The sequence below is a fragment of the Microtus pennsylvanicus genome, chromosome 2 (genome assembly GCF_037038515.1).
Source record: "Microtus pennsylvanicus isolate mMicPen1 chromosome 2, mMicPen1.hap1, whole genome shotgun sequence".
NCBI lineage: Eukaryota > Metazoa > Chordata > Mammalia > Rodentia > Cricetidae > Microtus > Microtus pennsylvanicus.
In genome coordinates, this window is record NC_134580.1 from 139,386,754 (window position 1) to 139,409,700 (window position 22,947).

The 22,947-nt window shown below is 46.8% G+C and overlaps 2 protein-coding genes across 3 annotated transcripts in view; both read left to right on the top strand.

The window, feature by feature from the left end:
- Window positions 1-16,923, top strand: part of Sys1 (SYS1 golgi trafficking protein) — a 33,649-nt gene extending 16,726 nt beyond the window's left edge. The window contains exons 4-5 of one of the 2 annotated variants that reach the window (XR_012909735.1): window positions 7,745-7,881; window positions 8,573-9,700. Coding sequence is in view for 1 of the 2 variants with exons in the window: in XM_075963010.1 (XP_075819125.1) it covers window positions 16,785-16,791 (7 nt within the window). In the remaining variant the exon portion in view is untranslated. Of the gene's footprint in view, window positions 1-7,744; window positions 7,882-8,572; window positions 9,701-16,784 lie in introns of those variants that run through there. The other variant, XM_075963010.1, reaches the window with a different exon arrangement.
- Window positions 16,793-21,682, top strand: Dbndd2 (dysbindin domain containing 2). Its single transcript, XM_075963007.1, has 3 exons — window positions 16,793-16,931; window positions 17,125-17,262; window positions 18,469-21,682. The coding sequence occupies exons 1-3, from the start codon at window positions 16,793-16,795 to the stop codon at window positions 18,666-18,668; spliced, it is 477 nt and encodes a 158-aa protein (XP_075819122.1). The 3' UTR covers window positions 18,669-21,682.
- The last annotated feature ends 1,265 nt before the right edge of the window (window positions 21,683-22,947 follow it).

Here is a 22,947-nt window from a genome sequence, read left to right on the forward strand (position 1 = left end):
TAGCAGGGCCTTCTCACAAGAGGGAAATTAGAGGACGTAGGTGTTTTCTAAGTCATTTTGTTTTACTGGGAAAGTAAGTGGGGCCAAGTGTGGAAGGGTGGACCTGGAAAAGTGAGGATGGCTTAGGTGCTGTGTGCTTAGGAGCCAGGCTGAGAGCCTTGGAGTCAGCTCGGAGAGCACCAGGAGGGCTCTGTGCTGGGGCAAGCCTGGCTGACTGCCTTATTCTGTTCTAGTTCATACATCTTTTAAAATGTTTATAAGATTTTAGAGGAATTATATCAAAATTAAACAACTGGATGTGGTGGTGCACACCTTTAATCCTAGCACTTGGGAAGCAGGTATCTAGGTGCTCAAGGCTATCCTGGACCACATAGCAGGCTAACCATAGCTACATAGCAAGATCCTGTCTCAACAAGAAAAACAAATTAAATCGAATGCACAGTAGTTTTCCCTGACCCTCCCGCCCTTGTATTGAGTAGCCCCTCACTCCATCAGCATTACCAGTTAAGCTTCTGACAAACACACTGTGTGATATATTAGCATTATCACCCAGGGGATTCCTTGTACGGCCACTATATGGGTTTGGAGGAATGTTTAATGATGTGTCCTTGATATTACATCACACAGAATTGTCTCACTGCCCTAAAAATCCCATGCTCTACTTTTTTCATCCCTCCTCCTTTACCAAGCCCTGGCAAACACTGACCTAATCCTTACTGTCTTCATAGTTTTGCCTTCTAGTATGTCCTACGATCAAAATAAAAAAGTAAGTGTCTCTAGTCATTTTGGACCAGCATTTCTTTAATAACAGCATTTAAACAAACTCCATGTCTGTCCATTCCTTGACTGCTCACCTATTTTTAGTGCCAAATAATACTTTCTATGTCAGTTTATTTATCCCTCTCCTACTGGAGAACATCTTCTGTGACCCCAGGTCTGGGCATTTATGAGTAGAGCTGCTGTGCACATCTGTGCTCAGGTGTTGTGCGGACACACGCTGTGCACATCTGTGCTCAGGTGTTATGTGGACACACTTATGCTGTGCACATCTGTGCTCAGGTGTTGTGCGGACACACTTACGCTGTGCACATCTGTGCTCAGGTGTTGTGCGGACACACTTACGCTGTGCACATCTGTGCTCAGGTGTTGTGCGGACACACTTATGCTGTGCACATCTGTGCTCAGGTGTTGTGTGGACACACTTATGCTGTGCACATCTGTGCTCAGGTGTTAATGTGGACACACTTATGCTGTGCACATCTGTGCTCAGGTGTTGTGCGGACACACTTATGCTGTGCACATCTGTGCTCAGGTGTTGTGCGGACACACTTACGCTGTGCACATCTGTGCTCAGGTGTTTGCGGACACACGCTGTGCACATCTGTGCTCAGGTGTTGTGCGGACACACTTATGCTGTGCACATCTGTGCTCAGGTGTTGTGCGGACACACTTATGCTGTGCACATCTGTGCTCAGGTGTTATGCGGACACACTTATGCTGTGCACATCTGTGCTCAGGTGCTGTGCGGACACACTTATGCTGTGCACATCTGTGCTCAGGTGTTGTGCGGACACACTTACGCTGTGCACATCTGTGCTCAGGTGTTGTGCGGACACACTTACGCTGTGCACATCTGTGCTCAGGTGTTGTGCGGACACACGCTGTGCACATCTGTGCTCAGGTGTTTGCGGACACACTTATGCTGTGCACATCTGTGCTCAGGTGTTTGCGGACACACGCTGTGCACATCTGTGCTCAGGTGTTTGCGGACACACTTATGCTGTGCACATCTGTGCTCAGGTGTTGTGCGGACACACTTACGCTGTGCACATCTGTGCTCAGGTGTTGTGCGGACACACTTACGCTGTGCACATCTGTGCTCAGGTGTTGTGCGGACACTTATGCTGTGCACATCTGTGCTCAGGTGTTGTGTGGACACACTTATGCTGTGCACATCTGTGCTCAGGTGTTAATGTGGACACACTTATGCTGTGCACATCTGTGCTCAGGTGTTGTGTGGACACACTTATGCTGTGCACATCTGTGCTCAGGTGTTGTGCGGACACACTTACGCTGTGCACATCTGTGCTCAGGTGTTGTGCGGACACACGCTGTGCACATCTGTGCTCAGGTGTTGTGCGGACACACTTACGCTGTGCACATCTGTGCTCAGGTGTTGTGCGGACACACGCTGTGCACATCTGTGCTCAGGTGTTATGTGGACACACTTATGCTGTGCACATCTGTGCTCAGGTGTTGTGCGGACACACTTACGCTGTGCACATCTGTGCTCAGGTGTTGTGCGGACACACTTACGCTGTGCACATCTGTGCTCAGGTGTTATGCGGACACACTTATGCTGTGCACATCTGTGCTCAGGTGTTGTGAGGACACACTTACGCTGTGCACATCTGTGCTCAGGTGTTATGCGGACACACTTACGCTGTGCACATCTGTGCTCAGGTGTTGTGCAGACACACTTACGCTGTGCACATCTGTGCTCAGGTGTTGTGCGGACACACGCTGTGCACATCTGTGCTCAGGTGTTTGCGGACACACTTATGCTGTGCACATCTGTGCTCAGGTGTTTGCGGACACACTTATGCTGTGCACATCTGTGCTCAGGTGTTTGCGGACACACTTATGCTGTGCACCTCTGTGCTCAGGTGTTATGTGGACACACTTATGCTGTGCACATCTGTGCTTAGGTGTTTGCGGACACATTTATGCTGTGCACATCATCTGTGCTCAGGTGTTGTGCGGACACACTTATGCTGTGCACATCTGTGCTCAGGTGTTATGTGGACACACTTATGCTGTGCACATCTGTGCTCAGGTGTTATGCGGACACACTTACGCTGTGCACATCTGTGCTCAGGTGTTGTGCGGACACACTTACGCTGTGCACATCTGTGCTCAGGTGTTGTGCGGACTCACTTATGCTGTGCACATCTGTGCTCAGGTGTTATGTGGACACACTTACGCTGTGCACATCTGTGCTCAGGTGTTGTGCGGACACACTTATGCTGTGCACATCTGTGCTCAGGTGTTGTGCGGACACACTTATGCTGTGCACATCTGTGCTCAGGTGTTTGCGGACACACTTATGCTGTGCACATCTGTGCTCAGGTGTTGTGTGGACACATTTATGCTGTGCACATCTGTGCTCAGGTGTTGTGCGGACACACTTATGCTGTGCACATCTGTGCTCAGGTGTTATGTGGACACACTTATGCTGTGCACATCTGTGCTCAGGTGTTGTGTGGACACACTTATGCTATGCACATCTGTGCTCAGGTGTTGTGTGGACACACTTATGCTGTGCACATCTGTGCTCAGGTGTTGTGCGGACACACTTATGCTGTGCACATCTGTGCTCAGGTGTTATGTGGACACACTTATGCTGTGCACATCTGTGCTCAGGTGTTGTGCGGACACACTTACGCTTTGCACATCTGTGCTCAGGTGTTTGCGGACACATTTATGCTGTGCACATCATCTGTGCTCAGGTGTTGTGCGGACACACTTATGCTGTGCACATCATCTGTGCTCAGGTGTTATGCGGACACACTTCCACTCCCCTGGGTAAATGGCTGAGACTGCAAGTGCCGGTTCTCTGCTCAGTTTCGTAAGGCAGCGGCGAGCCATTTTCCAAGTGGCTGTACCTGAGACAACCTTTACAATTTTTCTTTTGTTTTGTTTTTCAGACTTTTTGGGGGAGCAGGGGTGGGGTTTTCAAGACAGGGTTTCTCTGTAGCTTTGGAGCCTGTCCTGGAACTTGTTCTGTAGACCAGAATGGCTTTGAACTTACAGAGATCCACCTGCCTCTGCCTTCTGAGTGCTGGGATCAAAGGAGTGCACCACTACCACCTGGCTTGTTTTGTTTTTTAGTGTAGGGTCTTGCTAGAGAGCCCAGCCTAGCCTGGAACTCACTATATCGTGCAGACTGGTTTCACATTTGCAGTACTCCTGCCTCAGCCTCCGGAGTGCTGGGAGTGCTGGGACTCCAGGTGCGAGTCATCACACCATCTTAGTCCATGCTGTCGCTCTGTGTCGCCACCTTCTGGAGTTAGAAACACCTGAGCATTTCATACCCAGGAGACCAGATTGTACAGTAACAGGGGCTCATGAACAGTTTTCCAGATCCTATCTTGCTTGCTCTTTCCATCTACACAGCAAAAATACAAGTTTCATGGGGGAGAGAATCTATCCAGTGACACAGGTGGTAAGCCTTGAAAAATAAATACAAGAAAACTTTAAAAATAGGTATAGTGAAGCCAGGAAGAGGTGACGCAAGCCTTTAATCTCAGCCCTTGGGAAGCAAGGCAGATCTCTGTGAGTTCAAGACCAGTCTGATCTACAGAGCAAGTTCTAGGCCAGCTAAGACTATACAGAGAGACCCTGTCTCTAAAAACAAACATATAGAAAAAGTATAGTGTATAGAACATACTATTTATCATCTTAATTCTTTTTTATTTTTTCAAGACTTTATACACATACACAGTGTATCTTAGTCATATCTACCCCCCATTCCCTCCCATTCAATTTCCCCCAGGCCCATTCCCAACCTATCTCCCTCCAAATTTAAACATCCTCTTTGTTATTTTAACACACTGAGTCCAAGTAATGCTGTCCATATGCTCATGGGTACAAAGTCCTCTATTGGGGCTTGGACCACCTACCAGTTGCCACCTCTGGTGGTGTGACTGGAAACGGCTCCCATAAGCCTATATTTTTGCATGATTAGTCCCCGTTTGATGAGCTGCTTGGAAAAGATTAGGAGGTGCAGCCTTGTCGAAGGAAATGTGACCTTGTTAGAAAAGATGTGTCACTGGGAGTGAGCTTTGAGGTCTCAAAACCCCACTCCAGGCCTAGCTCCTGCTGCTGCCTGTGGTTCAGGACATAAAACTCTCAGTTACTGCTTCAGTACCATACCTGCCTGCTTCCTGCCACATGGTAACGGGTTAGTACCCTCTGACTGTAAGCAGGTAACTGTAACTGTACCCAGATTAAATGCTTTCTTTTATGAGTTCCTTTTTCATGGTATCTAACACCACCCCAAAGAAAAACGACTCTTCCTCCTGCAGCCATAACACTTGGGTACTTTGTCCAAAATTAAAATATAACTACACCTTTTCTGCCCTCTATGTCCCCTCCCACTTTCTCATATTCATAGCCTCTTTTTAAAATTATTTTACACACTATATGTATAAAAATGCAACTTGCCAGTATATGATTTTAAGGCTGACCAGTGGTATTGGTTAACCAATTTAGGGGGCTCATTCCTAGGGAAAACTGTTTCTCTCACTGTCAGCGTTACTTGGTTCTTTGTGTGTGAGCCAGGTCTCATGAGATTTGCCCTTTCTGTGTTAATATGCCTATTGGTGCTGTAATTCTTCAAATCTTGCTTAGGCAGCCATGCTGTTGAAATATCGTGAATAAAGCTCCCCTATATTTCTAGGAACCACGATCTCACAGATTTCCCATCCTTTGGCCTTAGAATCTTCCCATCTCCTCTTCCTTGATGTTCTCCGAGTCTTTTTCTTTCTTTCTTTTTTAACTTTTTTAAAAAAAATGTTTATTAATATTTATTGAGCTCTACATTTTTCTCTGTTCCCCTCCCTGCCTCTCCCACAAGGTCCCCATGCTTCCAATTTACTCAGAAGATCGTGTCTTTTTCTACTTTCTACTTCCCATGTAGGTTAGATCTATGTAAATCTCTCTTAGTGTCCGCATTGTTGTCTAAGTTCTCTGGGATTATGGTTTGTAGGCCGGCTTTCTTTGCTTTATGTTTAAAAACCACCTATGAGTGAGTACATGTGATAATTGTCTCTCTGTGTCTGGGTTACTTCACTCAAAATAGTGTTTTTTTTTAACTCTATCCATTTTCCTGCAAAATTCAAGATGTGGGTTTTTTTTCTGCTGTGTAGTACTCCACTGTGGAAATGTACCACATTTTCCTTATCCATTCTTCGGTCAAGGGGCATTTGGGTTGTTTCCAGGTTCTGGCTATGACAAAGCTACTATGAACATAGTTGAGTACATGTCCTTGTGGCACGATTGAGCATCCTTTGGATATATACCCAAAAGTGGTATTACTGGGTCTTGAGGAAGGTTGTTTCCTAATTTTCTGATAAATCGCCACACTGACATCCAAAGAGGCTGTACCAGTTTGCATTTCCACCAGCAATGCAGAAGTGTTCCCTTTTCCCCACAACCTCTCCAGCATAAGTTGTCATCAGTGTTTTTGATCTTGGCCATTCTTTCAGGTGTAAGATGGAATCTCAGAGTTGTTTTGATTTGCATTTCTCTGATGACTAAGGATGTTGAACATTTTCTTAAGTGTCTTTCAGCCATTTTAGATTCCTCTGTTGAGAGTTCTCTGTTTAGGTCTGTACTCCATTTTTTTTTGTATTGGATTATGTGATCTTTTGATGTCCAATTTCTTGAGTTCTTTGTATGTTTTTGAGATCAGCCCTCTGTCTGATGTGGGGTTAGTGAAGATCTTTTCTCATTCTGTAGGCTGTTGTTTTGTCTTTGACTATGTTCTTTGCTTTACAGAAGCTTTTCGGTTTCAGGAGGTCCCATTTATTAATTGTTTCTCCCAGTGTCTGTGCTGCTGGGGTTATATTTAGGAAGTGGTTCCCTGTGCCAATGCATTCAGGTGTACTTCCCACTTTCTCTTCTATAAGGTTCAGTGTGGCTGGCTTTATGTTGAGGTCTTTGATCGATTTGGACTTGAGCTTTGTGCATGGTGATAGATCTGGGTCTATTTTCATCCTTCTACATGTTGATATCCAGTTATGCCAGCACCACTGTTAAATATGCTTTCTTTTTTCCATTTGATATTTTTTGCTTCTTTATCAAAGATCAGATGTTCGAGGATGTGTGGGTTGATATCCAGGTCTTCTATTCAGTTCCATTGGTCCTCCTGTCTGTTCTTATGCCAATACCAGGCTGTTTTCAGTACTGTAGCTCTGTAGGAGAGTTTGAAGTCAGGGATTGTGATGCCTCCAGAAGTTCTTTTATTGTACAGGATTGTTTTGGCTATATTCATGCATTTTATGTATTCGCCAGAAGAACGAATCTGGTCCTATTACAGATGGTTTTGAGGCACCATGTGGTGCTGGGAATTGAACTCAGGATCTTTGGAAGAGCAGTCAAGTGCTCTTAACCACTGAACCATCTCTCCAGCCTCTCTCTCAGTCTTTTTATTTGCTTTTCGAGACAGGGTTTCTCTGTGTAGCCCTGGCTGTCCTGGAACTCACTCTGTAGATCAGGCTGGCCTCAAACTCAGCAGAGATATGCCTGCTTCTGCCTCCCAAATGCTGGGATTAAAGTTGTGTACCACCACAACAGGCCTTCTGAGTCTTGGGTGTAGGAGTTGTGTCCTGGAACTCACTCTGTAGATCAGGCTGGCCTCAAACTCAGCAGAGATATGCCTGCTTCTGCCTCCCAAATGCTGGGATTAAAGTTGTGTACCACCACAACAGGCCTTCTGAGTCTTGGGTGTAGGAGTTGTGTTGTAGTGAGGTCACGGGCCTTATAGAACCTATCAGTTGTTCCCCATTTCACTAAACCAGCATAATTCCTAACTGTATTCAGGACCTGTGCTCTGAATGCTATAATACATGTGGCCACTTTGAGAGATGAGTTAATGTTTCTCAAACCAAAGAACTGCAAATTTTTTCAATTTTCTTTGAATCTATCTATAATCATTTCAAATTTTTAAAAATAATTTTAGGGCTGACAAGATGGATTTTGGGAAAAGATGCTTGCTCTAAAGCCTGACAATCTGAGTTTGATTCCTGGACCCACATGGTAGAAAGAATCCTGCAGCTTGTTCTCTGACCTCCACATGTGCACTGTGGCAAGCTGGAAGTAAATAAAGCAATGTCTTTTTTTTTATGTCTTCCAGCTTGGCTATATTCTGTTAAGCCATTGGCCGAAAGCAGCTTCTTTATTAACCAGTCAATAAAAGCAACACATATATAGGACTTTGTAGTAATAGGAGCTGCGGGGCTGCGTCCCCAGCACCCCGGCCGCCTGGCTAGCTTATGCCCCGAAATAACAACACACAAACTGTATTCATTTAAACACTGCTTGGACCATTTCTATCTAGCCTCTTCTAGGCTAATTCTCACATATTAATTTAGCCCATTTCTAATCATCTATGTAGCACCGCTAGGTGCGCTTTCTGGAAGAGTCTAGCCTACGTCCATCCTGGATTGGAGCTTCATTGCATGTGCTTCAGAGAGCAGAGCTATGGCGTCTCTCTGTGGCGTCTGCCCCCGAGAGGAGAGCTGTCGAGTCTGAGCTCATTTCCTCTTCCTCCCAGCATTCTGTTCTGTTTACTCCTCCCACCTATGTTTTAACCTGTGAGGCCAAGCAGTTTCTTTATTACTTAACCAATGACCTTCCTCCATCAGGACTTCCCACTCCCTTTCTCTTTTTCTGTTTAAATAAAAAGAAAGATTTTAACTTTAACATAGTAAAATTACATATACAAACAGCTATCAAGCAAGAATTACAGTTACAGTATTTATATCTACTTTATCTTTTATCATAACAGGAAAACTATAATTATAACTATTCTTCAACTGCATCAAAGACTCCAGAAGGATATAATATTACCTAAGTAAACAGGAAGTACATTGTAAGCAACTTCCAAAACTCTAGAATTGACAGAGACATCTCACTACCTGGACAATCACCCAAAGTTCTTCTGTATCATTGGAGCATCCATCTTCAGCCTACAGGTCCATAGTATCCAGCAGACTTTCCCACAAAGCAGGAAATCTGAAGATCTGATTTGCCTTGTATTGGCAAAGTCCATCAGTTGCTTTCTTCTGTGTCCTACAGAATGTCTGGCAGACTCTTTCATGAAGCAGGAACCCCAAAGAATTGTCTCACCTTCTTCAGGCAGTCATTTTTCTGTGGGTCTTGCAAGTCCAGTCAAACAGTTCAGGCAAGAGCGGTTTCTTGCCCAAATGGTTAACAAAGTCCATGAGGAGCCTCTTCGATGCACGTCTTCCTCCTTTTTTTCAAGACCAGATAAACAATTTATTTATTTATTACTGTTTTTATTGAACTATATATTTTTCTCCGCTCCCCTCCCTTCCTTTCCCCTCCCCTTCTACCCTCTCTTATGGTCCCCATGCTCCCAATTTACTCAAGAGTTCTTGTCTTTTTCTACATCCCATGTAGTTTAGATCCATGTATGTCTCTCTTAGGGTCCTCATTGTTGTCCAGGTTTGTTGGGATTGTGAATTGCAGGCTGTTTTTTCTTTGCTTTATGTCTAAAAGCCACTTATGAGTGAGTACATATTATATTTTTCTTTCTGGGTCTGGGTAACCTCTCTCAATATGATGTTTTCTAGATGCATTTATTTGCCTGCAAATTTCAAGATGTCATTTTTTTTTCTGCTGTGTAGTACTCCATTGTGTAAATGTACCTCATTTTCCTTATCCATTCTTTGGCTGAGGGGCATTTAGGTTGTTTCCAAGTTCTGGCTATGACTGTTTAAAAAATATTCTTTTAGGGGCTGAAGAGATGGCTCAGAGGTTAAGAGCACTGGTTGCTCTTCCAAAGGTCCTGAGTTAAATTCCCAGCAACCACATGGTGGCTCACAACTGTCTATAATGAGATCTGGTGCCCTCTTCTGATATACAAGCATACATGCACACAGAAGACTATATATAAATAAATAAACCTTTAGAATAAATACATAACATTTTTTAAAATATGTATTTATTTATCATGTATACAATATTCTGTCTGTGTGTATGCCTGCAGGCCAGAAGAGGGCACCAGACCCCATTACAGATGATTGTGAGCCACCATTTGGTTGCTGGGAATTGAACTCAGGACCTTTGGAAGAGCAGACAGTGCTCTTAACCTCTGAGCCATCTCTCCAGCCCAATAAATAACATTTTTAAACGGTGAGGAAAGGCCCCTGAACTCCCCAAGTCTATTGGCTGTAGAGGTTGAAAACACCTCATCTGGGACTGAATACACACAAAGGTGGGATGGCTGAGAACAGAGTTCAAGAGCAGAGTCCACAGCAGGGTGTGATGGCACACACCTGGAATTCTGAAGTCTGGGGGCAGAGGCAGGAGGATTGCCATAACTTCCAGGGTGGCTAGAACTGTATTACAGAACATGCTCACAAGACAAACAGAACAGAATCAAAATCCTACTGGAATTCTGCATAGAAATCAACAGTCTAACTTATTTTAAAATATATGAGGAAAGGCCAACGCGACTTTGGAAGTTGCAGGATCACCGATTTGAAGTGTCACTGTGCAGCTAGCTGTGCAGTATTAGAAAGGCACTGTGGGACACAGCTGGAGAAGATCGTCTTTGCAGTAAATTGTATTGAAGTAGTTGTGCTGAATGCAAGTGAACTTTAATCCAGATCTTATTTATAAAAATTAACTCAAAGTGAGTCTCGTGAAAACCTAACACTTAATAATTTTTTTAAAATGTATGAGGAAGCCAGGTTTGGTGGTGTGTGTCTCAGCACTCAGGAGACAGAGGCAGGAGGATCTATGTGAATTTGAGGCCAGCCTGGTCTACAAAGTGAGTTGCAGGACATTCAGGGCTACACAGAGAAACTGTGTCTCAAAAGACAAACAAATAAATCAAAACAACAAACAGGCCAAAAGAAGCACAGGAATAATTCTAGACTTTAAGTTGGGTCCTGAAAGACAGTCAAGAGTCAGGGCCTTTGGAATCTGACGTACTCATGAGGGCAGGCTCAAACAAGAGGCCTAAGGAGGGTGACAACATTAGTTTTTAGTGGTAATTTATGTTTAAAATGTTCAACAGGCAATTTTTGAAATTGTATTGAATATAATTAAGGTATACAATCTGCTGTTTATAGGACACAGATAGTAAGACTGTGATAGTGAGGTGCTGGAAAGATGGCTCAGCCAAGAAAGTACCTGCTGTGCAAGCATGAGCAGCCGAGTGTGGATCCACAGCACCACGAGAAAGCAGGTGTAGCGGTCGGAGTCTACCCCGACAGCTGGCGGCAGGGAAGGGCTGCCCCAAGTGGATTCCTGGGGCTCCCTGGCCAGTCAGGCTAGCCAGCATGTGATATCCAGGCCCAGAGAGAGATCCTCTCTAAAAATAAGGTTAAGTGATGGAGGAAGGTACCGCTGGCCACACACGCACACACCAGCAAGAACACCTGTACACACTTGTATTCTCACATGTACACACGCGCTCGCACACACAGAGAACACTTTTAACAATTCAACACTGACTCCAAAGCCGGGCGGTGGTGGCACACGCCTTTACTCCCAGCACTCGGAAGGCAGAGGCAGGCGGATCTCTGTGAGTTTGAGGCCAGCCTGGTCTACAAGAGCTAGTTCCAGGACAGGAACCAAAAGCTACAGAGAAACCCTGTCTCGAGAAAAAAAAAAACACTGACTCCATTAGCTTGTTATTTATAACCCTAAATATTTTTATTTGGTTCTTTGGTTCTGTTTTATTTTTGTTTTTCAAGACAAGGTTTCTCTGTGTAGCTCTGGCTCTCCTGGAACTAACTCTGTAGACCAAGCTGGCTTCCAACTCAGAGATTGACCTGCTTCTGCCTCCAGAATTCTGGAATTAAAGACCTGTGGCAACATACCCGGCCTACATCATTTTTTTTTTTTTTTGGTTTTTTCGAGTCAGGGTTTCTCTGTGGTTTTGGAGCCTGTCCTGGAACTAGCTCTGTAGACCAGGCTGGTCTCGAACTCACAGAGATCCGCCTGCCTCTGCCTCCCCAGTGCTGGAATTAAAGGCGTGCGCCAGCACACGTTTTCAGTTTTTAAGGATATGCTTCCATGTGTGTACCTATCTCTGGACACAGGATGGTAGGCACTAAGCACAGTGTTCTCTGTGCCTGGAAATTTCTGTCTTGTGCTAGGCCAGTGTAAGGGACTTAGTTGTATCTGCCGCTGTTCTGTCATCTGGATTCCCACAGATTCTGCTCCTGTCCGAGCCACAGTGGGCCGCCAACAGTTCAATAAACATTTTAGCTATTTCTTCTAATTCTCCTTCCCTTCATGCATGGAGATTTCATTCCCCCTCAGAAGTAAATCAGTGTTTAATTCTATGTCTTCCTAGAGACTCCTGTCCTTTAGAATTCACATTAATTACTTGCTTTGCAACCTGGATTCTCTGAAGGTTGACAAAAGCTCTGAAACCCGTCCAAGTTTTCAGAATTGTTATTAGCTTAGTAATGCTCTCCCCGCTGTCTGCATCTCAGCTGGAAGCCAGAGTATCCAGTCTACTTTTTGCTGTTCTTTTCATCTCTCTTGGCCATTCCGTTCCTTGTCAGCCTGGATCATTCTTCTTGATGACACTTCCAGTGTAGCTCAGTGAATTAATTTCAGATTGGATGTCCCACTCTTCCAAAGAGTTTTTGGCAAGTATCTGGCAACAAGAAGGGACAGACATCTATAGTCTTTCATCATCTTTGATTGAAAATAATCTGTGGGTCAGTTGATGGTTCACAATCAGTTACAGATGAACTCCTGTTTTATTATACCCCCCTTCAGTACTGCACTGACTAGTGGAAGAAAGGAAGGAAGGAAGGAAGGAAGGAAGGAAGGAAGGAAGGAAGAAAGAAAGGAAAGAAGAGAGAGAGAGAGAGAGAGAGAGAGAGAGAGAGAGAGAGAGAGAGAGTCAGTCCTTGGAGTCCTTTTTCCAGAGATGAGTTTGAAAATAGGGCCGGGGTGGGAGACGGTGGGAGACAGCGATATGTGACTTGGGAGCTGAGCTCCAGCCCCTGTACTCTAGACGTGGACTTATTTTTCTGTTGCAGAAAATGAGACCAGGTATCTACTTTATCCATTAATAAGAAATAAGACTCAAACTTACTAAAATGACTCTTGAAAAATGGAAATTACAACCGGATAAAAGAACATGCTGCCAGCTGCGGTGACAGCTGTCTCAGGAGGTGGCCTGCCCAGGTTCCAAATCCAGCCCTGTCACAGACTAGCTGTAGGACCTTGAACAGTTCCTCCACCTCTCTGTAGGGAAGTAGACATAATAGTATTTACCCCAGAGGATTAAGGGTTAATATATGTAAAGCACTTAAAGTAGCGTCTGAAGCCAGTAACTCTCATAGGTAGTTCTGACAATTAGGACTCCATCCCTGTCCTGTCACAAGTTCACTATAGAATGCAGTTCTTTCCCTTTCTCAGAACCCATCCCAACCAAGGGAGCTAAGGTTTATGGAGCATTTCCATTGTATCCAGAGTCCTACACTGAGTATTTTGTATGAATTATAAGAGGGGGATCAATTATTTCTAGTTAATAGACAGGATCAAGGGTCAGCTAAGTGTTTGCCTAGGTGGCCAGAAGCTTCAAGAAGGGGGTCTGGCGCAATGCCAGTAATCTTAGCCACTGAACTCACTTCCATAAACTATTTCCACTCTTCCGAAGGGGAAAGTGGCCCGCTGTAGTTACCTCCCAGGGTGTCTCACCTAGTCACACAAAGGAGTCTGTGCCTGAGCATTGCTGGAGTCCAATCTGCTGGGGAAGTGCGCCGCAGTTCTCACGGCCATCCCTTTGCACATGCCCATCCCCTTCCCTGCTTTTCAAGACTTCACTTAGAAGCTGAGCATGGTGCACACCTGGGAGGCAGAGGCAGAAGGATCTCTATGTGTTCAAGGGCAGCAGGACTATACAAAGAAACCCTAGAGAGAGAGAGAGAGAGACAGACAGACAGACAGACAGACAGACACACACACACACACACACACACACACACACAGAGAGAGAGAGAGAGAGAGAGAGAGAGAGAGAGAGAGAGAGAGAGAGAGAGAGAACTGAGTTACAATACCCGAGCACAGATTTTATTCTGACAAAGGACGGCATTTGAGCTCTGAACTGCCCAAGCTGACTGCTGTGTGAAGACTGTAGCTAAACTTAGGACACAGGAAAACCTGATGGAGGCTACTACAGTAGGAGCCGAAGCCAAGAGAGTGGTGGAAACAGGAATGGTGGATTGGAAAGATACTTAGGAAACATAAAATGGAGGTTTATTTTATTTTTTTATATTTATTTATTATGTATACAATATTCTGCCTGTGTGTCTGCCTGCAGGCCAGAAGAGGGCGCCAGATCTCATTACAGATGGTTGTGAGCCACCATGTGGTTGCTGGGAATTGAACTCAGGACCTTTGGAAGAGCAGGCAATGCTCTTAACCTCTGAGCCATCTCTCCAGCCCATGGAGGTTTATTTTTATATGGGCCGCAAAGGAGAGGAAGATGCCAAGAATGGCTTGCAGACAGCACGACCCCAACACAGGTTCTAATAGAATACACACACAGAGTCTGTGGCCTATCCTGACACTCCTTTCAGGGGCCAGAAAGCAAGGGGGGGGGGAATGGGGATGGGAACGGAGTCTTGATCCAGAAGCTGCTATACTGGACACTGCTAGCACTGGTCTTAGCCAGGAGATGCTGCGAAGGGGGCAGTTTCCATCCGGACTGCCCACCCACGCCAGGCCAAACATCTGGCATCCCTGCTAACACCTCGAGGTGTTGGCTCCCTGCCGGCGTGTAGGGTGCGGCGCCGGCTCATCCCCTCCAGCCCTGACCCGCCCAGTGCGCTGACCGGTAGGGCGGCGGCTGGTGTGGTCCTGGGCCCAGCTGAGGGAATCCAAGGCCCAGGGGTCGTCAACCGCAATGCACCTGTCTCATTAGGAGGCAGCAGAACCTTGCTTTCGCATCCCGCACCTCCTAGAGAAGGACGCGCGTAAGCGTGGCCAGGGTGTTCGAGGTGCGGAGAGGCGGGCAACGGGTGCGTGCGCGTGGTCGTTGCGTGGGCGCTGCTCGCAAGTCGGAGCGCATCAAGTGTGCGTGGGCCGGAGCCGGCGCGTGTGCCCGCCGCCGCTGCGCGCTGGGCGGGGGTGCCGCAAGTGCTTCGGGGCGCGCGCAGCCCCGCGCGGGCGCCCGCGGCCGCCAGAGCAAGGAGGGATGCGTGCGGGAACTTTTCGCCCGCCCCGCAAGTCCGGGTCGCGGCGTTCGGAGGGGCTGCCCACTGCCGCCGGCACCGAGTGCCCGCCCCACCCCCACTTCCGCCTCCCGCCTCTTCCTCGTTCCCGACTCCCAGGGCCGCCGGTCCCCAGGGAGCCCCGCAGGCATAGCCCCACCCGGCCGGCGCTGCTCGCTCCCACGCCCCCGCCGCCGCTTGTCGGGAGCGCTTCCAGTGAGCCAGCGGGGCGCGGGCGCTGCAGGTAGGGGTGCACGGGTTAGGCTCAGGTGCGGCGGACCGGGGCCACGCAGCACGGGAACGCGGGGCGCCCTCCTCCGCCCGCCCCGTCTTCGCCCACGCTCCGGTCCCCTTTTAGGGAATTCTTTGCCTCTTGCCTCCTCGGGCGCGGGTGGGGCTGGGGCAGAGGGCGTTCTCCATTTTCCTGGCTCCTGCCTGGGTCTCAGCCGCCTTTCTCCAAATCTCCACTCTTCCCAGTACCTATGGTCGCGTAAACAACTACCTAGCACCAGGTCTCAGCTCCGCGGCCCCTGGTGGGCAATCTCTTCAACCTGGTAAGACCACAGCGTTGGGGGGGGGGGGGGCGAGGAGAGGAGAGGCGTCCGGGTGGCCCCGGTCCGCGGAAGCTCTCTCCCCCCCCTTCCCCGCAGCTCCGCAGACCGCCCTTGGGGCCCTGGGTATTTTTAGCGATGTGACCTGGGCGGCAGCTCTAAGAGTCTTTCTCTGGAGTCCGCGTCAGCGTCTCCCTTCTCTGTGGCCACTCTGCCACAACAGCTCCCGCACTTCCTTGTCCCTGCCTGGCTCTTTAGTTTTGGGTCCCTTGTGAGCTACCCCAGTGCTTGAAGAACTGGCCGAGAGCTGGGATGCACTGTGCCCAGATGAGGTTTTTGGAGGATGACAGTTTGGTTCTCACCCTAGAAATTTCCCTGCTCCTGGTGATGGGTTCAGAGCAGTGTGCCAGGAATGAGAATGAATGCACAGGGCTCTGGTGTTCGGAGAAATTCGGCACTGGAAACATAGAGGCCTGGTCTGAACTGTACCCAGGCCCCACCTTTCTAATTGGTACTTGCTAGCAGGGGAGGTAAGCTACGCAGATGTGTAAGAGGAGGGGGACAAGTCTTGGAGTTGGAGGAAAGGTGGCTAGTTCTCTAGACAGCTCCCCTTCGCAGTATTGTCGTGTAGTGCTCAAGTAGGTAGGGTAATGCCTTCAGATGGAAGCCTGGGCCAGAAACATGGTTTTTAGGGCAGAGGCAAGTCAGGGAGTTAGGTCTTTGACTTCAGAGAAAGGATTTGGACGTGATGAGGATCATGGTGATGGTGTGTGGAGAGAAAGAGGAGTGTGGGGGAGGAACGTTGCTAGAGTCTTTCTTTGGGATTTGAAGGGGTGGGAAGAACCAGAGCTGCAGCAACCTGTACTTTCCCATCTCACCCCGTTCTTCCCTGGCTTTCTGAGGGGAGCTGGGTCCATGAAATGGCCAGCCCCTGCCAGCCTCTCAGAAGGGCATTATAGGCAGTTGGACAGCCATTGGCAGCCTTGGTTAGCAGCAGGCTCTTGCCGTGCCTGGAACTGACATCCCCTTTGTGGAACCAGGACTGGCCCTTTCTCTATAGAGTCTTGAAGTTTGTGGGATGAGTTTTGTCTCACAGAAGGGAAAGAGGCTGCCAAGGCCAGAGCTGTCCAGACTGGAAGCAGAGGCCGGGATGCTGGCTGCTGTGGGGCTCTTTAAGCCTAGGCATCCACTTTTTTCTCTCCCATCCCCACAACTGTTTTACTCCTTTACCCCCCAGGGGCTGACATGGACCCAAATCCACGAGCAGCCTTGGAACGCCAGCAGCTACGTCTCAGGGAGCGGCAGAAATTCTTCGAAGACATTTTGCAGCCAGAGACAGAGTTTGTTTTCCCCTTGTCCCATCTGCACCTCGAGTCCCAAAGACGTGAGTTTCAAGTCCTGAGGAATAGAATTAGGGTGGGTTGGGGAAGATGTCCCTGTGGCTCTCAAATCTTGGGGGCCATCTCCCTTCCTGTTTTTGTGACCCAGTAAACTCTGAAATGGAGATCTTACAGGCATATCTGACTGTCCTCTCGGCTTCAGCCTGATCTGCCTGCCCTCCGCCCTCTTGTTTGCAGCCCCCATAGGTAGCATCTCGTCTATGGAAGTGAATGTGGACACACTGGAGCAGGTGGAATTTATTGACCTTGCCGATCAGGATGGAGCAGATGTGTTCTTGCCTTGTGAGGACTCTCCACCAACCCCCCAGATGTCTGGTATGCCTCTCTGCTTAGGGACCTCGGGACCATATAGCCAGGGCTGGATGTTTGGGCCCAGGAATGAGAGTGCAAGTCTGAGCTGAGGGGTGAATCTTAAGTAGAAGTTGGAAATGTGTGTCTCTGCTAGAGAAACAACTGGCTGTTGTGATTTAGGGAAGTTGACTCAGGGGGAACTGGTCTAGGAATAGCTAATTACTTCAGCATCCAGATTTTTATGTTTGTGAAATTCATGAAATTACCATAGTTAAAATAATAGAAAACATAATGATCATGTTAGACAACCCAAGCAATTTTAGTCATAATACTAAATTTTACCAATTTCCTGGGTTCTTAATATTGTGCTAAAGTACTTCACATATTTTTTCTTGATCCTTACAACATTCTATGAGGACACGGAGGACAGGGGTAGACTCTTCATTTCATAAAGAAGGAAGTTAGAAGCTGGGCGGTGGTGGTGCACGCCCTTTATCCCAGCACTAGGAGGCAGAGGCAGGTAGATCTCTGAGTTCTAGGTCAGCCTGGTCTACAGAGTGAGTTCCAGGACAGCCAGGGCTGCACAGAGACCCTGTCTCAAAATTAGAGGCTAAGGATTGAGTTCAGAAACACAGTATACACAGTATGTTTGCCTGGCAAGTGCAAGGTCCTGAGTTTGATTCTAGCACCGAAAAAAAAAAAAAGAAAAAAGAAAATTAGTCTCAGAAAAGTTCAGTCACATAGGCGGAAAGTGGAAACACTGGTATTCAAACCCTGTCTCTGGCTCCAAGCCCTGGAACGTGCTCCTGAGACTGCTAGTTCCCTCTCATCACAAGTTCAGAAACAGAGGAGGATGATTGTGAGCTTGAGACCAGCTGCAGAGCATGACTCTGTCTGAAAGAAACAAATTGCTAGTATTTCCTGATGGCCTCAGATGCTTGATATGCATTCTTGAGGTTTTACCCTAAAAACTTAGAAATGGAGGTGTCTTTCTCACAGCAGGAACTGAGGGGAAATGACTTGCCTGCAGCTGCTCAGGACGCAGTGAGGTAGAGCCTGAGCTCTCGATTGACTCCAGCACATAAGATAGTATAGTGGTGTGGAAGGGGCTGGCAGTCCTAATCCTGGCCCCTTGCTGACTGGGAAAGTTCATTCTGGACAGGTCCAGATACATCCCTGAGTTCTCTAAAGCCCTGTGTGTGGCCCTGACCAGCCCTTCTCTCTGGGTAGGAGTGGACAGCCATCCAGAGGAGCTGAGCCTGCCGGTACCCACGCCAGACAGGACTACATCCCGGACCTCCTCCTTGTCCTCTGACTCATCCAATCTGCGCAGTCCAAATCTAAGTGAAGGGGGAGCAGACACCCCCTTGGCACAGTCAGATGAGGAGGATGGGGGTGATGGAGGGGCAGAGCCTGGACCCTGCAGCTAGCAGTGGGCCTCTTGAAGACTGATCTATCTGGCCATTCTCCGTGGAGAGGAGATCCCAGGCCCAGCAAAGCACCTGGAGAAGACCTGACCCTTTACTTGCTGTCAGCACCAGAGCGGTAAAGGACGGTGGATACTGTACCTGAGAATTAGCCTTCCCTGCTTCTGCTAACTTTCTCCTGCTGCAACCCTCCCACCAGTGTTTTTCTCCTGAGCTAGGACTTCTAAATGAGAAGCTGGAAGATGAGGTAGGACAAGATACCACTGCTTTCTTAGTATCCCTCCTGCCCCCAAATGACCTGTAGTCTTCCACTAGAGTCTCCTAAGTCAGTGTCTCTGAGGGGAAGGTCTGAGGAGTTCCACTTGGCACTCTGTGAGGTTGTACTGCAGTAATCCTGCCTCTTTAAGTCCTTTTTGGAACAGGATATAGTATAAATAATAAACTATAAATAATAAACTATAATATACCACTCATTTCACCTCATTCTTCACATTGCAGAGATGCCAGGCCTGCCGTCCTTCACTAACTGGCGCCATATCGCCATCATCCATTTACTCCCTGTAGTCGAGAAATACTTAAGACTTTAGCTCTGCAAGGCATTGGAAATAGAGTTCTGATGCGATGGAGCACTTTCCTGTTTTCACAGAGTTTACTGTCTGTGGTGGAGAAGGCCAGGTAAATATAAGTCACAGTATAGTAAGTAGTATGATCAAGTTCTCTTCTGGTATCAGGAAACAAAACTGAAGGAATGATTTCCTAAGCAGAGATCTGAAGGACAGTGAGGAGTAGCCAAGCTGGGCAGAGGGAGAGGGATCCTATCCAGGGAGAAGCTGCAGCTTGTAAACACTAAATGGAAAGACCAGGCTGGGTGTGGGGGCTCCTCCGTATAATCTCAGCAAGAGGGGCGAGGCAGGAGTATCGGGTTCAGGAACAGCTTTGGTTTCAGAGCATATTTGAGGCCAGTCTGGGTTTCGTGAGACCCTGTTTCAAAAAATAAAAAATAAAATTAAGGAAACAACAACAAAAAAAAAGAGTAGTAGTAGGGGAAGACTAAAGAGACCGAGCGTAAAGAGCTAAGAAGCATTTCGTTTGGATTAATTGTTGGATTTGAAAATATACAGGGAGAGGTAAACTTGACAGAGGTCAGATTGTGTAATGCTTCGAAGCCTGTATTAGGTTTCAGTTTGACAGCTAGTAAAAGATCATGACTTAAGATACAAATTTATTTCCTCATACTAAAGAAGTCCAAAATACAGGGCCGTGGGGAAGCTCTCTGGTAACTGAGCACCAAGCTACTTTTGGGTTGTTTTCCTTAGCCATCCAAGGCACATGACATCAGTTTTTGCCCATACCTTGTATTTAGGATGGCTGACAAAGCATCATCCAGCACGGCTGTGAAAATAGCAGAAAACAAGAGAAAACATGGGGAGTGGGCACAAAGGACACAGCCTGGGGTCTGTTCTCACCTGGAAGTTCTAAGAAATGGTACCCACTTGGTTTCATTGCCCAGAATTTTTTAACAGAAAATGTTTCATTTTAGACATTTTATAGACACTTGACACAGCATTTTCTAGAAGAGGAAATTCTAGCTTTTGGAAAGACAGTAACCCTTTCAAATCACTGAATTGCCAGTGCATCGGATTCCAGTACTACCCGACATCTCTGAGAAACACATCCAGCAGGGAGACATCCCTTCTTATAGGCCACACTGCTGTCTTGACTGGTCAGGGTTTTGATACCAAGGAGCCAAGAGGATAGCAGTCATTAGTGATTTACATGGTAAGAGGTCATCCTGTTAGAGTTTGGAGTTTATTGGGAATAATGAAGAATTAGAAGTGATTGTGTTAAAATCTCAAAGATGTGAGGAGAAAGACCACCGACCCAAATCATCACAGCCAAATTAATTGAAGCAAACAATTGAAGCAAGCTTTTTTATTTGTGTGCACAGACTGTCTTCCTCCATGAGGCAGGGTTCCAGAGATCAGTATTGGAAATGGGGAAGATAAGATTTTTATAGCTCAGGAGTAGGAGGTTTCCAAACAGGGGATTTGACAGGGGAAATAGGTGTGGTTACAGAAGCAGACCATAACAAGGTAATCATAGCAACAGGTGGTCATTGTAACCTTTTGAAACAAAGGTAGGGTTGCAAAATAGTCATTAACAACTTTTTTAACAAAGACCTGATTGCCAGTTCCTGGAAAAGGCAGTCTAGGTGGTCATTTGTAGTAAAGGTTACAGGTGGGGCATAGCCCAATTCTTGAGCAACAGGTTTAATCATAAACAGGAATGAACCTAATTTGTCTTTACTATAAGATGGCTTTCAAGCTTAAGATGGAGGTAAGCCAGTTCATCAGTTGGACTCGCATGTTTAAAAAGGTGATTCTGACTGCAGCTTAGAGAATATGCTGGAGGAGGTGGACTCCAGACAGACAAATAACAATGCAGTAATGCATGAGAGTAATAATGGTAGTCCAGTAGGCAGTGGTTACTTAGGCTGGAGCAGGGTGTAAACAAACTGACAATAATCGTTCCATAAACATTACATACTGGTATTTAGCAAGTGTAAACACAAATACAGTACTGGCCAAAAAGAAAAAGAAAAAGTCGGTTCTGTCCTGGAGCTCAGTGTAATGGAGCCCGAGTGTAAATTTACAGCCATGACTAGAGCTGCAAAGCAGCCAGCTTCTTCAGAGAGGTCACCAGGGAGTCTCCCTTGAGGAAGCGACATTGTCACTGAGGTCTGAATAACAAGTAGGAATAAGCTAGGGAAGAAAGAAGTGCTGAAGGCCCCTTGTGGCATACTGATTGGAAGGGATCAAGTGCCTGGAAACCAGATGATTGCATTCACCTAAAGGAGAGCTTGGAGCCAGGGTAGAAGTGATGGGGTAGAGCAAGGTGGAAGATTGAGAAGACTTCAGAAGCCAATCTGGAAACAGGACAGAGGTACCAACCAGCATTGTTTGTATCTCATCCTGTAGGTTTGGACTGGAGGTTGTAATAAATTTGTTTTAGATGTATTGAGTTTGTGTTTTTGTTACATCCAAGACAACATGATAAGCAGGCACCTGGAGTGGTAAGTGTGGAATTGGGCAAAAGGATTAGAATGAAAAAATAAACATACAAATATGAATTAATACCTGGGTGGGAGGTGAAATCATAGTGAAGACAGACTTGCCCAGGAAATGTTGGATGAAAGAAACTTGAGGACCCAGCCTTAAGGCTCTCTGGTTTATCTCTCTTAGTAAGAGTCGTTAGACTTCCTCCCTTCACAAATCACAACACCACCTGCAGGATCGGTGACTTTAGCCTAAATCCCAAAGCTCTTCAGGCTGGGTGATACCTGGCTTACAGTTTTGTCCCCTGCCCCCTGGAAGCCATTATAAGTTACTGTCCCTAAGGATACTGAGAAGTTTGTGGCATCTCCAAGGAAACTAGAGAACTCTTCAGCTTTCCCCTGTCTCTATGAACTTGTAGCATAAATACCTTCTGCCCAAAAGTCTCTGGGTCCAAGCTGAGACCATCTATTAAATTGGGCTAGGGACCCCGCCTGAAGTTAAACCCTAAAATTTCTCTAAGTTGCCTATGACTTTGCTGTATATAGATAACAATCCTTGTCCGTGCCAACCTTCCTTGAACATAGCAGAGCTCTGCCTCCTTTCTTGATGGGCCCATTCTTCTCTTGAACTGTGGCCTCTGAGCCCACCTAATCTTATACAGAGCTTTTTGGGACCACCCCTATTCAGGGTGAAGGATGAGAAGCTGTACTTGCTTGGTTGCTATTAACATTCCAATAAATCTTTTAGTTCTCTAGACACACAATGCTAAGATTGTGGAGTTTGGAGCAGGAGCCTTCTTGGGGGAGGGATCTATAGCACTCTTGAGAAATAGAATTGTTTGTGAGTCTCTGGGAAATGTCCAGTTGAGTTAGTATGAGCCCAGCTCTGTCTGGAAAAGACTAGGGTCAGTGGGACCACAAGACCACTTCCTGGTTGGGACAATGACTTCTCCTTCTGCCAAACCACAGGGGTCTGGCCAGCCTTCAGAGGCTTCATCTACAGCTGTTTCCTTGGGCTACACAGTATCCTTGGAGACAACATGCTGATTTATAGCCAACTCCAAATTAAGGAGCCCGGAGTTCAGTCTTCCAAGCCACACTGTGGCTTCTTTCTATTGCAAGGCTTACTGGGTAGACATCCTGATAGACTCTGAAGAAGGAAGAATAAACTTGTCTCTGCAGAACTTTGTGCTGTGGAGGAAACAGAAGGGATCCCAAGTCAGGAGG

What these genes read in the sequence shown, in the direction of transcription:
- Dbndd2 (XM_075963007.1), top strand. Translation starts at nt 16,793, where the DNA reads ATGGACCCAAATCCACGAGCAGCCTTGGAACGCCAGCAGCTACGTCTC. An exon ending in GCACCTCGAGTCCCAAAGAC is followed by an intron (nt 16,932 to 17,124) that starts GTGAGTTTCAAG and finishes TCTTGTTTGCAG; the next exon opens with CCCCCATAGGTAGCATCTCG. An exon ending in ACCAACCCCCCAGATGTCTG is followed by an intron (nt 17,263 to 18,468) that starts GTATGCCTCTCT and finishes CTCTCTGGGTAG; the next exon opens with GAGTGGACAGCCATCCAGAG.